The sequence below is a fragment of the Urocitellus parryii genome, chromosome 9 (genome assembly GCF_045843805.1).
Source record: "Urocitellus parryii isolate mUroPar1 chromosome 9, mUroPar1.hap1, whole genome shotgun sequence".
In the NCBI taxonomy this organism is placed as follows: domain Eukaryota; kingdom Metazoa; phylum Chordata; class Mammalia; order Rodentia; family Sciuridae; genus Urocitellus; species Urocitellus parryii.
Genome location: NC_135539.1, coordinates 11,130,005 through 11,152,272, shown reverse-complemented (window position 1 = coordinate 11,152,272; position 22,268 = coordinate 11,130,005). Strand labels below are relative to the sequence as shown.

Below are 22,268 nucleotides of genomic sequence, written 5' to 3'. Positions count from 1 at the left end.
CCTTTTGGATGGTAACTTTAGAAACATGAAAGGTTTCTAAAAATATAAATTGTATAATAACCAAAGTTTGGGCATTTATTTTAATGACCTTATACTTAAAGAACAGTGATTTGGTATAATTCTCCGATCAAATTTAGTCTGATAGGAGACTATTTTAGAGGTTGTTATAATGGAGAACAACAAGATGAAACTTTTTTTCTAGTAGAGCAATTTTGGATATGAAGCTTCTAAAATAATCTTAGGTTAGAAAACTCTGAACTATATATAGATCTACAATGAATTTTACTGCATTTAAATACTGTTTTTCAGACAAAATTATTGATTTTACTTGATTCACTAATGCAGCAGAATTAGGAAGACATATGCAAGTGTCTGAAATAGCCAGGTAATTTTTCCTGTGTCCCTTATTACTGGTTGGACATGGACCTTTTTAGTAAAGCAAAAAGTAAATCTAAACAAATGCCTTTGTCAAAATAAGATTTTATTTTGAAAGTCATTTGAGAGACACTGAGGAAGGAAGGAAACCTAAGACTCAATGGTGTACATTCCAAATTTATCTTCTTTCCAAACCCCACCAATGGTCTCTGTCATGCCAAAAAGTAGCTTTCTTTGATAATTCCTACATTTAGCTTCCTGGAGGAGAGATCTTTTCCCATAAGCCATCTTTATTTTTCTTGTAGAGGAGAGCTTTATTTCCAGGAAACAGCATATTCATTGGAGAGGGGTATTTCTTTAAAAACATCAAGGTAGATCTGATATGTTGAACAAAGTGGGGGGGCTCAGCCAAAGGGGAAGTGGAAAGGTTCTGAAAAACAAGATTGTGGGCTTGAGAGAAGAGGAACGTGGCTCTATGCCTTGTTTTGATAAAGATGTCAGAATATCTTTGTGTTCTGTAATCATTAATCAGGACATTCTCATATTAATAGCTAGTTCTCTATGTACATATCTTGTACAGTAAATACAGTATATTCCTTATTGCTTCACCTGTATAGTTACCCGGGACATTACTTATCCCCAATGGGTCTTCCAGTGACTTCAAGAAAGTAAATATTACCGCTGAAGGAAAAGCAGCTATTATCTAGTCTAAACCGTTTTTTTTCTTACAGATGAGAAAACCAGGGTCCAGAGATCTAAGATTTACCCAACCTGTAAATTCTCACCTCTAGTATTTGCTTATCATCTTGCTGCAACCAGAAATCCACATGTGGAAATGGCATCCAGGAATACGGGCCTATCCGAAGTTGCTCAGTCTTTGCATCATAAATGCTAATCATCTAAAAGGGAACAGTTCAAGGATAGGACATCAGGAATGTTACCCACTTCTCAAACCCTACCATTACTTGAGCTCCAGTGTAGTCTAGTTCAAAGGCACCCTTCCAGATGATAAGCTGCTTAAAAATTGTGTTTCACATAATAACAAAGTTGCCACCTACTGAAGTGTGTTTGGTGCTGCACTTTGTGGGGAAATGTTTTTAGCTGTTTAGTTCTGACAGTAGTCCTGCAAGGAGATGGCAGTCTTCCCACTTTGGATGAAAACTGGAGACTCAGGTGGCAAGTCACCTGTCCAGTGAGCATCAGAGCTGGGCCTCACAACCAGGTGTGTCTGATCGAAGTCTATACTCCCGGGGCTGCACAAAACTTTGTCTTATCATTCATACCCCAAGCAACTGATCACCTTGCAACTTAAAAAGCTCACAATACAGGCTGGGGATATAGCTCAGTTGGTAGAGTGCTTGCCTCACATGCACAAGGCCCTTGGTTCAATCCCCAGCATCACCAAAAAAAAGAAAAAAAGAAGCTCACAATGCTTGATGCCCCGTCAAAAGAAAGGAAACATCAGCTTATAAAAGCTGATTTATCAAGAGATCTATCCCCTGAATTCCCCCCCAAATTTTTTTTTTTAGTTTTCGGCAGACACAACATCTTTGTTTGTATGTGGTGCTGAGGATCGAACCCAGGCCGCACGCATGCCAGGGGAGCGCACTACCGCTTGAGCCACATCCCCAGCCCTGAATTCCCAAAATTTGTCAATGATAATTTTCAGAGCCAGATGTGGTGGTACATGCCTGTAATCCCACCAACTCAGGAGGCTGAGACAGAAGGATCATGAGTTCAAACCCAGCTTCAGTAAAAGGGAGGCACTAAGCAACTCAGCGAGACCCTGTCTCTAAATAAAATACAAAAGAGGGCTCAGTGGCTGAGTGCCCTGAGTTCAATCCTTGGTGTAAAAAAAAAAAATAAATAAAAAAAAATAATTTTCAGCTTAATCAACAAGAGTCAGTTTTGGTTACTAAAACTGAAATGTGTTCTGGATATTAACCAAATTAGGATTATTATGCTACCTTGAATAAAAATGAATCCTAAACAAGATTGCACCCTGACTCTAAACATGTTTTCCTATGAAAATGTCAGCATTTCACAAACAAGCAAACTTCTGATTTTTTTTGAGTACTTTTAAAGACTTGTTCAAGCCATCCCTCAAATGGGACGTGTAAGTCTTGAGTTTGTATTTTTCTTAACAGTACTTGGAGTTGAGTGCTGGGTGCTCTACTACTGAGATATATCCCCATCCCTTTTAGAGACAGCTTGGACAACTGAGTGAAACCCTATCTTTAAACTTGTCTCTCACTTGTCTGGGATTACAGGTGTACACTACCATGTCCAGTTATTTTCTAATTTTTTTAAATTAGAAAATAATTTAAAAGAATTAAAAAGCATCCTAAGCACCAGTTTTTTTGTTTTTTGGTTTTTTTTTAAAATGCATCCTAGGGGCTGGGGAATGTAAATTAGTTGTAGAGCATCTGCCTAGCGTGCACCAGGCTCTGGGGCTCATTCCCAACACTACCAAAATGGGGGAGGGGGGAGTACCCTAAAGGAAATTAATGTTTTAAATTGATCTGATCATTTTGGGGGTTAATTAAATCATTCCAGGACACTGCTTTTCAGTGACTTGGTCCAAAAGAATGCATGATCCCAAGTGCAGAGGAGAGAAGCTCCCCTCTCCCTTTGTAGGAAAGATACATGGAAAGTTGTTAAAATGAAAAGAGGTTCATTCTCTTTGGATCTAGACATTGTGGATTCATACTTATATCCTCCTGCACCTAAAAAGGCAGAGAACCTGGGATCTGGGTTATAACCCAAAATCAATCTTGAGCTTTAAAGAGGCAGACATGAGCTTTTCTAAGTTCTTTAAAACTCAAGCCTTTGGTGTTTCATTCATTTTCCCTCCTCACCCCCCTAACACAAAGACGCGTTCCCACTCACGGGGCCTCCAGCTAAAGCTCGGGCAGCTCGCAGCTCCTCCTCGGGGCCTCTATCTTGAAATGTGGCTCTGTATATCTCTGCTGTTTTAATGTTGACAGCTGTGAGGGACAACAGGATGAGTTTGAATTGACAAAAGACTTACACAGTCTTACATTTCTACCATCAAGTAAGAGCCAGAAGTTGAGAGAAAAGATTGGGAACTAATAAACAGTGACTGGTATCTGTAGCCTCCCCGCTCTGGAAAGGGACAGCACAGTCTCTGTGCCTTGAAAACAGCCGAGGCCTGAGCCGGGCCAGGTAAGACATGAACTGCCCCAGCCGAGCCTGGCAGATGCTCAGCAAGCACATGGCAAAGCCATCTGGTCAGCCCTATGTCCACATGCTATCATAGTGTTCTTAACTTGAACTTTTAAGAGTTTTAGACACATAGTTACAGAGAGTAAGATGATGAGCACCTGCATATTCACCATCCAGCTAAATAAATACAAGGGTACAGTAGAACCCCTTTGCAAATACAGACCATCACAGACCACATCCCCGAGAATCCTAGGCACTGTCACAGGAGGGAGAAAGGTTCTGAGAGGTGTACACTTTTTTCTCAATAAAGTTCTCAATAAAGTTCCCAAAGTACACACAGATCCAGATGCCCCACTCCCTCCCCAGAGGGCACCCGCTCACACACAGGCCTGTGTGGCCCTATTGGGTCCTGTGCAGGTGGGCAGTGTATACTGTGCATTGCTGTCTTTTGCTCCCCAGAGTCTCGGGTTACGGACGTTGTGGCAGTTCCACAGTTAAAGGTTAGAGAGGTCAAGTTGCATGCCCAGGGTCTCACAGTAAAAAGAGGAGTCCAGCCTGCCGTGCACTGACGGCAGTAGGGATCCTCCGTCAGATTCTGATCTGAGTCTGCCTTTTCAACAAGAACCCAATCCTCCAACCCCTAAGTAAACACACTACTTACCAATGCCATAAATTATTGGAAAGTGGTTTTCATTTTCTTCTCGGTCATTTAATTCTAAGAAATTAAGAAAAAAAGGTTTAAGATATAATCGTTAAGAAGCTGTAAACAATTGTTTTCACTGTGTGTAATAACAGGAGGAGCCCTCACTGCACAGGGGGCAGACATCAGAAAACCAGATGGTGGCAGTTTCCCTGCTGAGTAGAGGACCCTGGTGCTTCCCAGGCATCTGCCAAGCAGGGGGCAGTTCCTCTGGTCAGGGCCTCCCCTCCCAGAGAGGAGAGGCAGGCTCTGACAGTCCTGAGGAGGGAGATGCAGTGCATGTGGAGAGAAGAGTCCAGCACCTGCACTAGGGTCTGTCATGGGCGGGGTGGGCGGTGGTGGCTAGAGACAGCCAACAAAGCTGGGACAACCTCTGTGTGTGTTTTCCGACTTGGGTCCTGGTGCTAGTCCTGCAGGAAAGTTGTGGGCAAAATGTACCTGAACCCTGCAGTTTGTTTTGGCAAAACTTACCTGTCACACATAATGTCACCAAGTGAATGTCATCTTCTTGTTTGTCAAATTCACCTATAATTAGAATTTTGAAATTGGATGTCAAACAAGTTCCTCTGGGCAGAACACACTGCTGAGCAAGTCAAGACAGGGGCAGAGGCGGAAGCCAGCTGAGCGCTTGCCTCGCCCTCCTCACAGCCACCACCTGGGCTAAGGCCAGACACATGCTTAGCCTCAAGCCCAAAGGAGAGACGACTAAGCCTTTCCATCTTTATCTTCCTTAGAGCTTTGGGGGGACACACAGACCCCTAAGAGTAGACTTTAATAACTCTTCTTCTGATCACCTTTTGTCCCCTTGATTATCAGGGTCATAAAAAATCTGGTGAGGCTGGTGGTGAAGCTCAGTTGCAGAGCGCTTGCCCAGCATTCCCAGGGTCCTCCCTGGGTTCCATGTCCAGCACTGCACACATGTATACAAGAAAATATGGTCATCGTGGAAGATACAAGGGGGCATAATGAAGTAACTATCCTAGCTGTGTCAATACTCAGTCTCTCTCCTTCCCTCTTTTTCTGTGGACAGTTGAGCCCAAGCATAGAGTCAATTTCATACCCACTCACACCATGTAGACAATTTTATATCCTCTCATACACATGGGAAAGTACACATGTACAAGCTTAAGAGCTTGTAATTCAAAGTTCTTTCAGTAACTTTTAGTGACTGCATAACTTACTGATAGTTATCAGATTATTGTTTCTTGTAAATAATGTTCTATTGCTCATCTCTGGGCATAAATCTGTGTGCATTTCAGATTACTTGCTTAAGATTCCCAAAAGGAGAATGATGGGTCAAATCTTTTAAAAACTTAAGCCATGATGCCAAGTCGCATCATCTTCTGACGGCTGCCCCATGTGTATTCTGGCCTGTGTGTGTGCCAACCTCACTGCCTCACTGCTGTGCTTTAAGACAGGACAGTGTTTTGTTGATGGGTTTTTTGCTAATAGGGAAAAAAATATCAGTGTTTTAGATTCTGCAGGTTAAAATGGACATGCCCACCAGAATGGTTCTGTTCTTTATATAATTTGGATCATTTACTATACTAGAATGTGCCAGTTGAAAATCTTATCTCCATTCTGTTGGCCCCTCCAAATTTCGCTCCGTGCTGTTCTACCTCTGTGTTCAGTTCCAGCTGAGCAGGACCATTTCTTCATCTACTCCAAGTCTGCCCTCTTAGGCTTCATTCTAGTTGGGATTTTTAACAAAAAATAGGTGGAAAAAAAAAAGCAAAAAATAGGTGGAAATCTTTATCAAACTAGAGAAAGAAACAATGAACTTACTAAGAAGTTGGTGAGTAAGTTTTTGTGACAACTGCCTGTCATCACTGAAGCCTCCCACGAGGTGCACTTCCAGCCTGGCAAAGAGACGGCACGGTGGTCAGAGCCAGGACAGCACGCGGCAGGGCACGCTGGTTCTGCTTTGATTTTTAGTTCTGAGCTTCCACGAACCCCTGCTCCAGGATGCTTCTGGCCTTTTTCATTCACAACACACAAATTTGGGGCAAACTGGGAATGTGGGTGGCGCTGCCAAGGCCACTGGCAGTCTTCTGAGGACCCTGCCCAGCTTCCCTGATGACGGAGGGGATGGCCATCTGAACACAAATGCAGTGCCACCTGTGCAGAGGTGAGAAACTGCTCTAGAGGAACACAACTGCTTCGTCATCCACCCACCCAAGTGAGACACTTTTAAAATTTCTTGAGGTCCTCAACCAGGAAGAGCTGGGTGAGATGTAAGAGAGGGCTCCCTGGCAAGTAGACACTAGGTGGGTGCTGCCTCCTCTGAGGGGTTCTCATCAGCATTTCCAAAGCACAAGCCTAGGACCCAGGACACCAGACCTTCCCACAGTGTGAGCACAAACACGGCCCCATGAGATGGGAACAAGGGGTAGTTTGAGAAACCATGCCTTTGGTGACCTCTCCCTCGGAGTCCCCGTGCACCAGAGTATAGTAAAGCTCTGACAAGTGATACAACTACAACACCCAAACTAACTTTGTCTGACCCCATTTCTCATACGTGACCTTCTCCATAGCCTGTAACAACCTGGGAGACTCGTGCTGGGGGAGGGGAGAGGTGCTGCCATACTGCACTGATGTCCACCAAGACACACGACCTTCCTAAAGAATGAACCAGAACTGCTATGTACCCTGTACAGGGTGTGGCATCAAGTGGCCTCATAAGAGATGTTAAATAGTAAGAAGGGCTGTGACCACTGGCTTTGTGACCACTGGACTACCAGACTAGGCTCCGGGCTTCCACAGTAACCAAATCAGTTCCCCTAGGAACAGACCAGGAATAGCTGATGACCATGTTCTGAGAACCACGGAGTCCAGGCCCAGCGTCAGGTCTAGGACATAACCTGCTGGAGCCAGTACAAAATGAACCTGCTGTTTTGCAACTGCGCAGGTCACAGCGATGAGGCCTGCCAGCCTGTGGCTGACCCAGCCAGAAGAGAATTACATTTAAAATTGGGGGCTGGGGCTGTCAGCTCAGCACATGCTTGGCATGTGTGAGGAGGCCCTGGGTTCAGTCCTGGGGACCAAAGGAAGAAGAAAAAATGTTTTCGTTGCTTTGAGTTAATGAGTGAAAGTGACGGAGCTTCCCTGGGATTCTAAGCACTTGCATATCACTGGACTAGCTCACTCAGTGGCCACCAACAGAATGAGTCAAGCCTGTGCAGTGACAGGAAGGAGGGGTACAGGTGTGAGCAGAGGTGTGATGGTGGCCTGAGTGGGAGGCCCAGCACTGATCTAGCCTCTAGCCGTTTGACTCCAGTATACTTCCTCTGTGCGCCTGTCAAACGGAGGGAGCGCGGGGGCTGAGAGGAACACATGGTCTTGGGGGACTGCCAGGTCAGGGGCCGGTTCTACCCAGCAATCCACACCCTAGCCACCACTGGACTGGGATGTCAAACTGCCCCTCGCCCCAGCCTCCACACGCTGCTTCCCTGCCTTGTCCCCCCCACACACACACCAGACACCCCTGTGGTTTCCTGGGCCTGCTCCTCCCCTGAGAGAGCACCATGGGGCGGCACGTGCTTGGCTCTGTGGCCGGCTGCTGCTCAGAGGAAGCATTTCAACAAGCAGTTGCTGAGCGAGAGAGGCCACAGCTGCAGTACCAGCAGCATGTGATGGGCCCAGCTCTAACAGCACATCTCTAAAAGTGGAACGACAGGTTCGGGGTCCCACCTGTGGAGAACCCAGCACTGACTACCTGCCTGCACCTGGGACCCGTGTACTCACTCACTCACTGCTGCAGCAGTGCCAAGGCGGGCTGCGTTCTCAGGGGAGCAAGCAAGGCATGGTAGTGTCACGATGCCACAAAGTTCCCAATTCACGAAAGAGTAGCATGGAGCTCACCTTCCACTTTGAGCGTGGTCAGAAAAGGATTTTATGGAGTTCATGATCAAGGGGACCTCGGCTTTGGTGTCAGTTCCATCACAATGCGTCAGGCAGGTAGCCCCATTACCTGAAGAACAAGGGTGAAATGACTCAGGTTATTCCCCAGGGGAATTCAGGAAGCAAGCCAGGACTACTCCTGTCCACTCAGCTGCCTCATCTTTGAATGTCCTGTTTAAAAAAAAAATAGAAAAGGCCGTGCTGCCCAGCCAACCCATTCTGACCAGGGCAACAGGGAGGTACCATGCAGACGAGAGAGAAGGTAAGCCAAGTCAGCTTTCAAACAGGTACCAGGAAGCTCAAGGTGAGAAGGGAAATGGTCCCACACTGCTGGGCCGGTTTAAGCAATGGTGTCCTCCACCTCTCTCATCATACCTGTGTGCCTCAGGACCACAATGTGACAAGTAGTGGCATCATCAGAACCCAGAATGGAGATGGAGCCTGTTTGAAAAAGAAATAAAATAAAATATCCAGTAGCCTTTTGGGATAACGCCCAATTCACTGCTTCCTAACCTACCATCCTTTGGGGAGGTCACTGCAAGCTCTCTTTGCTGAACATACAGAAGGCCCTGGGGTCCCACTTGTTGAACAGACTGACCTCTGAGAAGTCTGGCTCTTTCCTGTTTAATTAAAAAAAATAAAATAGTGATGTGAATTAGTGAGGATTGAAATAACTAAATAGGTGGAGAGAGCCGAAGTGTGCTCTGCGTGGGAAGCACGCTGGCGTATCTGGTATGTCATGTGACAGACTGAGATGAGAAGCAGCGTAGCATTCATCTGGAATATGCCCAGGAGACAAGCCATTTTACCTACAAGAGTCAAGATCCTCGATCACAGTTCTTCACTCAAGAGGGAGTGACTCCTGACTGTGTTAACAGTAGTGGCTCCAAGGCCATGGCCCTCCTTCTCTTCCTCTCAGAGCAGGCTAGGACTTCCCTGTCCCCTCATCTACTCACCCCACTTCCAGAACTCTGTACTGAGGGCCATGGCTGTGTTATTTAGAGCAGCAGAGAGCCGCGGACAGCAGGAGGCCTCGTCACCCACTAACTGCAGTCAGGAATCAGGGAGGACATGGGAGGAGTTTTGAGTGTTAAGTGAAAGGCAAAACTGGACAGTTTTTTAAAGAGCTATAAATACACTATTCATCAACAAGGGTAAAACGCTTATTCACACCGGAAAAAGTCACCAACAAAACCACAGTTGGGCTGTGCCACCACAAAGGACTTTACTGCGGCTGTTGTCTTCTATGATGTCTTTTTTTTTTTTTTGTATTGGAGACTGAACCCAGGGACACTTAACCACTGAGCCACATCCCCAGCCCTTTTTATTTTTTGAGACAGGATCTCCCTAGATTGCTTACAGCCTCCCTAAATTGCTGAGCCTGACTTTGAACCTGCATCCTCCTGCCTCAGCCTCCTGAGTCACTGGGATTACAGGCATGCACCACCATGCCCAGCTATGATGTCATTAAAGCAGAAAAACAAAAAGAAATGAGAATTTATGAAGGACATATTAACATTAGACGTCAAAAGATTTGTCTAGTTGGGTATTTGTATAAATTCTTATGCTGTAAATCTATTTTTAAAAAAGAGAATTTAGGAGCTGAGGGTGTCATCTATGCTAGAGCACTTGCCTACCTACCATGCACGAGGCCCCAGTTTCCAACCCGAGGATAGAGTATTTTTAAAAAGAATTTAGGTGTTAAATTCTTTAATGAAAGCTGAATTAAACATTTTTAAATGTCAAACTGATAAAACACTAACCTGCATTATTTCCTTCTTTATTTACAAATAAATACCTCAATGAAAACACTTACTAAAATGTGTGAGAGTATATTGAACCCAGGAGCACTTAACCTCTGAGCCACATCCTCAGCCCTCTTTTTTTTATTATTTTATTATTTTTTTTAATTTTATTTATTTATTTTTTGGTGGTGTTGGGGATTGAACCCAGGGCCTTGTGTATTCAAGGCAAGTGCTCCACCAACTGAGCTATATCCCCAGACCTATTTTTTTTTTAATTTGGAGATTGGGTCTCACTAAGTTGCTTATGACCTCGATAAGTTGCTGAGGCTGGCCTAGAACTTGCAATCCTCCTGCCTCAGCCTGCTGGGTTGCTAAGATTTCAGGTGTGCGTCACAGCACCTGGCTGTTTTACACACTTGTATAAGCTTTTTGCCATTCTGATACCTTCTGCTAATTTAGGTTTTGGGGTGAATCAATACAAGATGTAGTAAATGACAAGTTTGACTAGTTGTTCATCGTTTTCTTCAGTTAAGGAATTTCCACTAACTGGAAGCAAAACAATAATTTAAAAGAAACAAGTAGGGGGCTGGGGATGTGGCTCAAGCGGTAGCGCGCTCGCCTGGCATGCGTGCGGCCCGGGTTCGATCCTCAGCACCACATACCAACAAAGATGTTGTGTCTGCCGAAAACTAAAAAATAAATATTAAATTTTTTTTTCTCTCTCTCTAAAAAAAAAAAAAAAGAAAGAAACAAGTGGGGTGGAGGGGCTGAGCGCTGTACCACTGTAATCCCAGCGATTTGGGAAGCTGACACAGGAGGATCAGGAGTTCAAAGCCAACCTTAGCAGCTGCGAAGCACTAAGCAACTCAGTGAGACCGTGTCACTAAATAAAATACAAAATAGGGCTGGGGATGTGGCTCAGTGGTCGAGTGCCCCTGAATTCAACCCCTGGTAACAAAAGAAAAGAAAAGAAAAGAAAAGAAAAGAAAAGAAAAGAAAAGAAAAGAAAAGAAAAGAAAAGAAACAAGCCTTCAATTCAAGAAATGAACTGTAAGGCAATGGCTTTACCACCCAGCACTGCAGGGGGCGTCGAGCGAGGCGGGGTGGGAAGTGAGGCTGGCAAGGCAACTGCTGCGGCATCCGCAGGAAATAAATGTGACAGGTATTCCAGGGGCGCCTGTGTAGGCAAGGTCACCCACAAAAGCAAACCACTGTCCCAAAGACCCCAATCCTCTCTTCAACACGACTCTTGTTTCCCAAAGGAACAAGCCAGAGGGACAGGAAGACACTGCCCCACGAGAGCGCGAGTGGGTTTGACCTCCACTCTGGGAAATGAGACGTTTCAGCAGAACTTCTCTTGGGGACACCCCAGCCCGACTTCGTCACATTCTGAAATCAAAGCCCCCGTTCTCTCAAGTTGTGACATTCCCTGGACACCAACTCCACTACAACCCAGGGGTTGGCCACTCTTCCTAAGAGGACCTTTGAGGCTTTGCAGGCCACAAGTCTCTGTCGCTGTAGCATCAAAGCAGCCACAGACACCAGACCAGGGGACGTGGCTGTGTTCCAGCAAAACTTTATTTATAGGAAACACCAAAATTTGAATTTCAGCTAAGTTCCCATCACAAAATATTATTCTTTTGATTTTTTCGACTATTTAAAAATGTAAAGCCCTTCCTGACCCACAGGCTGTGTGCAGAGTGGCTGGCCGAGCCCTCACCCAGCTGCACCGGGGGCGAGCCTGCTTCCCTTAGCTGGCGCCACGCTTCCTGCACAGGCCTGAGCGTGCGAGCCGTGAGGCACAGCGGCAGCGGCACTGTCAACAGACGGGGTTCTCAAATCAAGCCTCCTTTCCCATAACTACACCTTCACCCTTTCCTTGTCTCCCATCCAAATGACTAAAGCCAGGGGGTGCAGCTCCATGGGCGGAGCACTTGCCTCACATGCCACCCGGGTTCCTCCCTGGGACCACCATGAACACCTTACTGCAGCACACCCTATGAGCAGCAGATCCTGGGCAAGCCCGTACCCGGTACCCGTTTCCCCCTCTGATAAATGGCAGGATGACATCCACCTTGTTAGTTGGTGAGGATCCACTAAGAGGTGACTTGCTTTGGGCTTGCACTGTGTTGGCCCCTACGAGAGCTCACCAGTGGGTGGCTGTCACCCTTTCCCACCTCTGTCCCCCAGCCCCAAGGTCTCCTTCCTTACCCTGCCAATCCTATCTAAGGGGGCCGCCAGCCTCACTGCTTCTAAACACTGATTCTGTAACATCAATTCTACTCAAAATCTAAGCCTGTTCATAAAGATGTAGCTCTGAGAATGTTCATTTTGGTGAAATCTCACAAACACCTCCATGTTTAAAAGTAGACTCAGGTGCAGTGGTGCACACCATAATCCCAATGACTTGGCTTGGGGACTGAGACAGAAGGATTGCAAGTTCAAGGCCACCCTCAGCAACTTAGCTTCTCAAAACAAAAATAAAAAGGGCTTGGGTGGAGCACAGTGGTAGAGCACCCCTGGTTCAATCCCTAACCCTACAAAATAAATAAAATTTTTAAAAAATTAAAAAATAAAAGCAGAAACAGGCTGGGGGTATGGCTCAGTGGTAAAGTACTTGCCTCGAATTCATGAGGCCCTGGGTTCCATTCACATTTGGATTTTGTAAAAAAGATAATAAATACATAAAAGCCACCAAAATAAGTAAAGAAAGGCAGAAATTTAAGTTATGGTGCATTCATATTATAGTACCATTAAACAAGACATTCCAGGATGGTTACTGAACCCAAGTGAATGATTAAGAGAAAGCGGAGCCAGGTACTAAGGTGCACTCCTGCCAACCCAGCCGCTCAGGAGGCTGAGGCAGGAGGATCACAAGTTTGGGCTAACCTCAGCAATTTAGGCAGGCCTTAAGCAACTTAGTGAGACTCTGTCTCAAAATTAAAAATAAAAAAGGGATGAGAATGTGACTCAGAGTTAAAGTGACCCTGGGTTCAATCCCCTGTGCAAAAAAAAAGTGAAAGCTGGCCCAGCATGGTGGTGCACACCTATAATCCCAGCTTCTCAGGAGGCTGAAGTAGAAAGATCACAAGTTCAAGGCCAGCCTGGGTGACATAGTAAGACCCCGCTTTAAATTTTTTCTTAATGGGTGAGGGTTTCCAGGGTTGTAACTTAGTGGAAGAAAACTGCTGAGTTCAAGCATTGCACAAAGGGACTTTCAGCCGGGTGGGAATGATTTGGATCTGCACTGTCTCATATAGCAGCCACCTGTGGCTGTTGAGCACTTGAAACGCCGCTAGTGTGACTGAGGAAATGATATTTAGATTTTATTTATCTTAATTTTAATGTAAATAGCCATGCAGCTAATGGCTACTGTATTGAATTACTCAGCACCAAAGACAAGGGCAGACTGCCAGGGTTCCAGCCCGGCTTCAGCACTTGGAGGATCTGGGACCTTGCACAGGTCACTCAACTTTCCTGATCCTCGGTCCTCATCTGTAAAATAAGAATAGTAACTACACTTATTTCACAGGGCAGTGGCAGCGCGTGGCAAGTTCCCTGGTGCTACTACAGTGGGCTGTTATGGCAGCCCTCCCTTACCCTCGGGGGCATGTTTCAGATCCCCCGTGGCTGCCTGAACCACGGAGGGTACTGACCCCTACAGATATTTTTACCAATACATACACACACATGATGACTTTAATTTATAAATTTGGCACAATAATATTAACAACAGCTAGGCCAGGCATGCTGGCCACGCCTGTAATCCCAGCAAGTCAAAAGGAAGGCCGAGGCAGGAGGCTCACAAACTCAAGGCCAGTCAATGTAGTGAGGCCCTAAGCAACTTCTTGAGACCTTGTCTCAAAAAGTAAAAAAGCCTGGGGATGTGGCTCAGTGGTTAAGTGCCCTGGATTCAATCCCCCATACCAAAAAAAAAAAAAAAACAAGGAAAGAGATTAATAACTAAGAACAAAAAGCAAACAATACAAACAATATACTTCAATAAAAGTTATTTAAAACTTAAGGATTATTTATTTCTGTAATTCTCCATTTAATATTTTCAGACTGGTTGACCCAGGTAATAAACTACAGGATGCAAAACCGCAGATGAGGGTGGACACCCTGTGTGCTTGTCACAGGCTATAAATGCTGGTACTGCATGCTTACAGCTTAGCCATCACACCAAAAAGACCCAGAGTTTGCTTTTGTTTTTTTTCTCCCTGCTACCAGGGATTGAACCCAAGGTGGCACTTAACCACTGACTCACGTCCCTGGCTCTTTTTACTTATTTTGAGACAGACACTGGTCTCAAACTTGCAATCCTCCTGCCTCAGCCTCCGGAGCTTGGGATTATAGGCAAGCACCACTGCATTCAGCCATGCTATCATTCTGAAAAGCACTTCACATGCCAGATGTGGTGGTACACTCCCAGAATCCCACTGACTTGGCAGAAGGATGGCAAGTTTGAGGCCAGCCTCAGAAATTTAGTGAGGCTCTAAGCAACTTGGTGAGACCCTGTCTCAAAATTTAAAAAATTTAAAGGGCTGGAGATTTAATTCAGTGGTAAAGTGCCCTGGGTTCAATCCTCAGTGCAAAAAAAAAAAATAGGAAAATCTTAAGATATTCACCAAAACATGAAGAATGGCTGTGATCCAATTATTTTTTTCTTTTTAATATTTATACTTTCTATTTCCTATGAAGAGCATATACTGCTCATTATGGAAAAAATTAATCAAACCTTTCATATCTCCCCATTGCTAACTAGGTGACAGATCCACAGCAGCTCAGTCATCTAGGTGCAACCCGCCTCTCCAGGTGTATTTCCTGGGTGCTCCAACTCACTCTCCAGGACCAGGGAGACATCCCAGTCTGCTCCCACAGCCCGTACCCTGCTGCCCACCAGTGGCATCCTCCTCTGTGCTTCTGTAACAGGCATGGTCCCCACCATGCAGCCTCCCTGGGCCAAGTCTCCCTAAATAGGCCAAAACCTTCCTTGAGAGGGCGCAGCCCTGGCAGGTCACCACATGCCTCCAACGCTGAGCTGCCCTGGACACCAACCTCACTTTCCATCATAGACATTTTCAAACAGACATGAAAGTAGAGTGTCACCTAAACTTTTTAGCTGGCTGAAATTTCCTTCCCTCCGTGAGGTGAGTACTACTCCTGATGTCACACATCCCACAAGGAAGTGACAGAGCACAATGCTTAGCCCAGCACGAATTTGGTAACATCACGACTTGAAATGCAAGTTGAGAGGCACACCGAGCTGCCCGCCTGGTCCCCGTCGCTCGCTCTGGCACCTGCACACGGTTTTCAGGGTCAATGTGTTCATTCATCGGTGTCACTAATATTTACTGAGCACAAAGTCTAGGACAGGGGCTGTCCTGGGCTCCCCGGTACAAAGGTGAAGACACTCGCTCTCCACCTTGGGAAGCTGACATCGCGGGGACAGACCCGGGGGACCAAGTTAGCCAACCCAACGCCACGGACTGTCCAGCCGGGGAAGCCTCTGGAACCCAGCCTGGGGTCCTCTGCTTCCCGACCCAGAGCGACGCCCGCCCGTTTCTCTTCGCGGCACTTGACGCTGCGATCTTGGAGCTGTTTCTCTGATGAAAAACCCACTTCCCCGCTCGCCCGGAGGCGCCCCGAGGTCGCCGGCGGTCGGGACGGGCCCGCACCTCCACCGGCAGGGTGACGCCCCCTTGGCGGGATCCGAGTCCCCGACGAGTTCACACCGTGCACTCTGCCCAACGTCCCTGCACGCGCGTGGACTGAGGGTTCAGAGAAGTACTCGGGGACAAAAGCAGGAAAAACAAAGACAAAAAAACCCTTCCATCAGGGCGTGGTCCTCTCCTCGGGCTAAAAATAACCAGGCGCCCCACATCCGGGGGTAGGAGGGCCGGGGGAGAAAGGAGAAGGAACCCGCCGGGACACCTCTGCCCAGGCGCTGTCGGCGGCCCCCCCTGCAACAGCCTTGCTTCCGAGGGCACCAGGACGCAGCAGGGTTCCCCGCAGGGCGGGGACCCCCTGCGAGAGCCAGTGAGCCAGGGCGGGCGCCCAGATTTGCCTAAAAGCCGCAAGTCCGCACTGGGGGGAGGCAACGCCCTGCTGGGATCCGGGGGTCCCGGGGTGTCCTCAAGCCCGGCGCTGTGCGACCCGGGTCCAGTCACCTAACCTCTCTGGGCCCGTCCCTTCCTTGTAACAGAGGGGCCTGGGCAGTGCCCTCTGAGGTCTGAAGAAGGAAGAGGTCCGCGGAGTCCCAAGAGGAAACCGCGTTGGCGGCCGGGCTCCGAACGCGGCGGCAGCGCCAACTTTCAACTCCGTGTCAGGAGAGGGACGGCGGTGGCGGTGGCGGCGGCGGGCGGAGGAGGGCTCCTTCTGCCGGGCAGCCTGGCCCGGCGGCTCCCCTCGGGCCCGCCCCGAAGCCCCCGCGCCGGGCCCCGCTTACCTCCAGAGACGGGTGGGCTCGGACCAGCTCCCCGGCGGACTGCGGCAGCCGCACTCGCCGCCCGTCGACCAGCAGCGGCATCGCGGAGGCGGCCGCCCGGGCAGGCCCAGGGAGGCGGCGGCCTCCCCAGTCCTGGCGCCGCCGCCGCCCCCGCCCCTCGGACCGCCGCGACCCGCCCACCCTGCCCCGCCGCGGGTGCTGCCGGGAGGTGGAGTCCGGACGGGCGCGGCGTCGCCTGCAGAAACCCGGGAGAGCCGGAGAGAGCCAGGGAGGGGGCCGCAGGGCCTCACGGGAAATGTAGTCCGAGCGCGGCGGCCTCCTCCACAAGGGGCGCCGGGAAGTGAAGTCCTGAGAGCGTGGGAGCCGGGGGCGGGGCCAGGCCGCGGGGGCGGGGCGAGGGCAGCGGCTGCGCGGCGCAGAGACCCGGGTCCTAGTGGTGCCCGCGGCTGGAGCCCGCCGGCTTCGTACCCCTGCCCCACCCTCCTCAGGTGTGCGACCTTCGCAAGCTTGGGTCCCTGCTGTGCAGCTCCTGGGGGCTGTATTCAAGGCACGATTTACCGAGAAAAATAGATTCCCGAACTGTACTGGTCCCCCACGCCTAGAAACCGTGGGCAACACTTGCTGTTTGGAGCACGGACAGGAACAGCCTTGCGGGGCGGCGTCTCGGCGGGGCTCTCTTCCAACACCTGGGAGCATTACTCAGTGAGATCCAACTACACTAACGGGAGGTAACTTTCCGAAAGGTGTTGGGGCAGAATCGCCTCACGCAGAGGGGAACTTCATTAGAATTTCACCAGCTGTGTTTTGCATCCCTTTCTTTCAAGCACCTCCCACTCAAGTTTCCAAGCCCCTTCAACGAAGATCCTAAAACTTAAAGAAATGCGGGTAGGAGACGGCCCCATCCCCAGCTTACCCAACTTCTTACCCAGAACCGATTCTCCCTTTCGGACAAGCACTTCTCTATGAATCACCTGTATTTCTCATTTACCATCAACACCTGCCTTCTGACAGATAGCATTAGCCCCAAGTCATACAAATAGTAAGTGGTTGAGCTAAGGTTAAAGGCGGCTTTGCGTGATTTCAAAGCCAGTTCTATCATCTTAATATAGTCCTAAATAGTAGGGCTTGCTGCAATTGTTGTAATGCAGGTAAAATTAAACCCCCAAGGGGAAAGCTTTGGGCTAAAATGATGATCTGAATCTAACGTAACCAAATAGCAGCAGAGTAACTTTGAGCAAGATACTTCTTTCAACTGGCTTCTTCATCTGTAGGATAGGAATCATAAAGTGTTACCCAGCATGCAGTAAATAAAGAAGCCAGGTGTGGTAGTGCGCCCCTGTAATCCCAGGAGGCTGAGGCAGGAGAATTGCAAGTTCGAGGCCAACTTCAGCAATTTGGCAAAGCTCAAAACAACTTAGACCCTGTTTCAAAATAAAACATAAAAAGGACTGGAGACTAGTACCTCTGGGGTCAAGTGTAAAAAATAAAAAAAATGAAAATAACTATCCGAATTGCAAAGTATAGGGAAAGGGGAATACAAGGGAGTGATATTGGCCAAATTGTTATATCATGTGCATATACAAATATGTAACGAATCCCACCATTATGTTTAAGTATAATGTATAATGCACCAATTAAAAAACACCATACAGATAAAAAATAATTTAAAACTTGGTGATAACTTACTACAGAATTGGAAAGTGAAGACAAGAGAAGTGAGACATTTGGGCCAGGCCAGTGGCAGACCTATAATTTCAGCTAGTCGGGAGGTGCAGGGAGGAGGATCACAAGTTCAAGGGCAGCCTGGGCAACTTCAGACACTATCTTAAAAAATGAGATAGTGTCTGCAGAATATAGCTTAGTGGTAGAGCATTTGCCTAGCATATGTGACATCCTGAGTTCCATTGCCAGGACCGGGAGAGGGGGGGGCATTTTGGAATTGCAGACGATGCTTTGTGGGATTTGCCTGAATCTAATAGTTTTTCAAAGCTCCCAAGAGCAAACTAGGGCCTAAGCAGAGTTAAGAACCACCATTATAAGCATGCCTCACAGAGGGAGACTCTGGCCCATCCTCTCCCATTCAGATCTTTTTTAAGTTGGTACCACAGAAGTGACATGAAGAAATGGAAGTCATCTTTGACCTGAAAAGACTTTTCCGTTAAGAGCCTCATACTTAAGTACTTTCTCATGAGACAGCCACAACACCTATGATTAACTTTCACATGCCTCAACCATAAAGCAGTCATCAATTAGTCCCTTCCTGTTTTTAGAGGATCTTGCTCTGTTGTCCAGGCTGGTCTGGACATTTGCTCTTGAGTTCATCCTCCCATCTCAGACACACAAGTGCTAGGAAGACAGGCACTAGCCACCATGCCAGGCTTGAGCTATTCCTACTTTACAGCCTATTAAACATGAAGCTTGGAGATAGGCTAGGTAACTTGCTAAAGCCAAATGGCTGGTTAGAAAGGGAAGTCAGGTCAACATGACAGTTTATAATAGTCACTAGTCCATTCACACCAGCTACATGTAACATGTCAAAGTGCTTCACTGGACCTGCTCAAGCCTGTCACTCTCAGCTGTGCGTGCCCAAGAGACCCACTGATGCTTATGCACCTGGAAGCCATCCTCACTAGGACGTGCAATTTATTTCTGAACTCTCCCAATCATAATGGCAATTATTTTTCTCTTTAATATGAAGTCTTGCTGGGCACAGTGGTGCACACCTTTAATCCCAGTGGCTTGGGAGGCTGCGGCAGGAGGACTGAAAGTTCAGTTCCAACCTCAGCAACTAAGCAAAGCCCTAAGCATCTTAGACCCTGTCTCAAAAAACAAACAAACAAGTAACAGCAGGGCTGGGGATGTGGCTGCACCTCTAGATTCAATCCCCAGTAGAAGAAAAAAGAAAGAAAAAAAAAAGTGAGGTCTCAGGAGCAATTTTTCAGTGCAAAAAAAAAAAAAAGATGTTTTAACACATCAGTTATTATAAACAAATGTACACAGGCATCAAAACATATGTGAGAAGTCTTTTTATTAAGGTACCCTCCCCTCTATTGACATAAGAATGAAAGTTCAAAATTAACCATGTAATTGTTTTATTTTCACAATGGACTTCTCAAACCCCTTTGACATTTAGCAAGACTTATATTTGTAAATATATCCTACTAGATTATAACTACTTCCCAAACCACTAGGACCCCAATTTCCATAAATTTCTGTGAATACAATTTTATTTACTCATTTTATCCAGTATACAAAAATCTACCTTCTTGTCAGCAGTTTAAAAAAAGAGAACCTTAAGGTTCTCAAATGATTTTCCACCAAGTCACCAAAAGAAAATCACCAATATCCAAAACTTTTTAAAGCAATAAAAATCTTCTCTAAAAATATATTTACAGACAGAAATTCAAACTCTACATTGCCATCAATGTAATTATACAAGAGCATAGAAAGCCCTAGAAAAAAGGAAGTATTTCGTTACAAAATATTTGTAATCAAGAAAATATTGTTGGCCTTTAAATAAATAGAAGTAGCAGAAAAATAAATATGCTTAAAAATGACCATCTTCACAATTACACAAAGAAATATACATATAAGGAACAATGGGAAAATACACTTGAGCTTCGAACAACCCTGGCGGTGCTTGCACAAGTTTGTCACAAGGCAAGGCTGTCTTAGACTCCCTCTCAGGGTTTAGTTATAAAAATATAAAAAGAGGTTTGTTAAGGAAGGGCTTCCCCGAGGCTGAACACAGGGTAAGTGCAGCTGCAGTGGGTTCTGCAGGAGTAACCTCCGACTACTACTCAGTCTAGCTAGCAAAAAAAAAAAAAAAAAAAAATCACTGAAAAATCTTTTTCCTATTTGGACCAAAAAAAAAAGCTCTAAAATAACCGACTGATGCTGGTCACAACTAGCTCAGTGTAACTGCTGCAGAAGGGACGCTGGGGAGTCAAAGGGTAAAATACCAAGCTGTGCTTCACAAAAAGCAAAGCCACTTTCAGTCAACATGAACTGTACACTTACCTGAACCTCCATTTTCCTCTCAAATCCATTTCTGCACTGCACAAGTATGATGTCTGATTCTGTTTTTCTAAACCCACTCCTAGCCATTATGGGTCTCCGATGTCCCTGGAGATCTCCTATGGTGGCAGCTCAACTCAGTATTCCAGCCCAACTCTGGCACCGCTCATTTTTTGTCTGTCTCCTCTGACCCCACTCAACAACACAACGACAAGGAAGTGAACAGCGCAGCCAGTGAAGTCCCGTGGCTGCAGTCCTCAGAAAAACTTAAGTGAAGAAATTATTGGTTAAAACAGGTTGTGGCCAATACAAAATTACACAAAATTACATCAAAAAGCTGCAGTACCCCAAAAATGTACACATTACACTAACGAGCAGTCTCCACCGTTTATCATTAACCCCTCTGTAAAATATTGCACATGATATTCTTTTCCTTTCATCTGTGAAGACAGCGAACAGAACCTGCCACCTCTGTTCAGATGATGAATGAAGTCTGGAATCAAAGTGCCATCCTGCAGCGTGTGCTCCAGCCAAGGTGACCCCCTGTGACAAGCCTGGGCACAGAGGACACCATGGGAAGGCAGTGCAGCTCAATCGCAAATCCTTGAGGTGACAGGGGACTGGCCTGGCATGTACAGCACAGGAGGGGAGCCCACGCTACTAGAAGGACTTCGGAAATGGGCATCAAGGGAGCTCGGTGTGATCCCAATCACAGCATCGTTCTGGGGCACTTCGCCTTTCAAAAAATCATCATCTTCATCTTCCTCCATCTCCTGTGTGAAAAACACACCATCAGTAAGATCACCAATGGGGCCCTGACAAGCTTTCAAGAATTCCTTTCCAGGCTTGGGATGTGGCTTAAGCGGTAGCGCGCTCGCCTGGCATTCGTGCGGCCCGGGTTCGATCCTCAGCACCACATACAAACAAAGATGTTGTGTCTGCCAAAAACTAAAAAAAAAATTTAAATTCTCTCTCTCTTTAAAAAAAAAAAGAATTCCTTTCCTGCCAGGTTCAGTGTCATGCACCTGTAGCCCCAGCTACTTGGGTGACTGAGGCAGAAGGAGGGCTTGAGTCAGGAATTAGAGACAAGCCTGGACAACATGGCAAGACCCCGAGTCAAGGAGGGAGGGAGAGAGGAGAGAGGGAAGGAGGAGGGAGGGAAGGAGGAGGGAGGGAAGGAGGAGGGAGGGAGGGAGGAGGGAGGGAGGGAGGGAGAGAACAAACTGCTTTCTCAGGAATGTGCTATTTCTGTAAGGATGAAGATAAATAATTCCAAAAGATTCCTCTGATGCACACTTCTTTATTAAAAACTACCCTCATAAGTGCTCAGAACATGTTGTAATTATTTGTCTAAAGTTGACTTTCAAACATTTTACACTCAATGAGGACAGGGGAATAGGACATGACATTCTTGCTCAGTGTCACCGTGCATCTAACACGATGTGAATGAATGATCCACCCCCCAACTGCAAACTATAAAGAAAAAATAAATAAAATAAGCTTTCCAACAATTACTCATAAAAAAAGAAAATGGGCTAAAAATGGGTTATAGCTCAGTGGTCAAGAGCCTGCCCAACACGCAGCAGGCCCTGGATTCGATCCCCAGCATGACAAAAATAAATAATTAATTTTACAAAGGGAGATAGGTACATTAAAGCAGTCTTTAATGGAAATAAATGTGCTGCAAAGACAGTGACGTCATTTTTTTACTTGTTAAATACCTATGTTCTTGTCTGGCATTAATTGACCAACTCCCCCTAATGGTTACTGGAGAACATGCTCCAGATTAGCACTGTCAGCCCACATTCACCAAGGTCCACACAATTAATATAAACCTCTGGCATCATTTCAAAACACGGCAATTGCAAATTCTTACTCACTGGTAATAGCTAAGTGA

At 46.7% G+C, this 22,268-nt stretch overlaps 3 protein-coding genes across 7 annotated transcripts in view; 1 reads left to right on the top strand and 2 right to left on the bottom strand.

The window, feature by feature from the left end:
* Pdxdc1 (pyridoxal dependent decarboxylase domain containing 1) overlaps positions 1 to 1,186 on the top strand; it is a 54,663-nt gene extending 53,477 nt beyond the window's left edge. For all 4 annotated transcript variants that reach the window (XM_077802981.1, XM_026409249.2, XM_026409246.2 and 1 more), the window contains exon 24: positions 1,107 to 1,186. In XM_077802981.1, the coding sequence (XP_077659107.1) occupies positions 1,107 to 1,166 (60 nt within the window). In that variant the 3' untranslated portion in view covers positions 1,167 to 1,186. The remainder of the gene's footprint in view (positions 1 to 1,106) is intronic.
* Positions 465 to 16,496, bottom strand: Ntan1 (N-terminal asparagine amidase). 2 transcript variants are annotated; one of them, XM_026409251.2, is made up of 10 exons: positions 16,355 to 16,496; positions 8,679 to 8,781; positions 8,537 to 8,602; positions 8,123 to 8,231; positions 6,047 to 6,120; positions 4,733 to 4,786; positions 4,223 to 4,276; positions 3,265 to 3,362; positions 1,161 to 1,274; positions 465 to 805 (listed from the first exon to the last, which is right to left on the bottom strand). In XM_026409251.2, exons 1-10 carry the CDS (start codon positions 16,433 to 16,435, stop codon positions 626 to 628), a joined length of 933 nt encoding a protein of 310 aa, XP_026265036.1. In that variant the 5' UTR covers positions 16,436 to 16,496; the 3' UTR covers positions 465 to 625. The 2 variants fall into 2 exon arrangements, with proteins under 2 accessions (XP_026265036.1, XP_026265038.1); XM_026409253.2 differs by lacking the exons at positions 8,537 to 8,602; positions 8,679 to 8,781.
* Positions 16,497 to 19,365: 2,869 nt separating this feature from the next.
* The window catches only part of Rrn3 (RNA polymerase I transcription factor RRN3), a 35,047-nt gene continuing 32,144 nt past the window's right edge, over positions 19,366 to 22,268 (bottom strand). Inside the window, exon 18 of the mRNA XM_026409264.2 lies at positions 19,366 to 21,144. Coding sequence (XP_026265049.1) covers positions 20,962 to 21,144 — 183 coding nt within the window. The 3' untranslated portion in view covers positions 19,366 to 20,961. The remainder of the gene's footprint in view (positions 21,145 to 22,268) is intronic.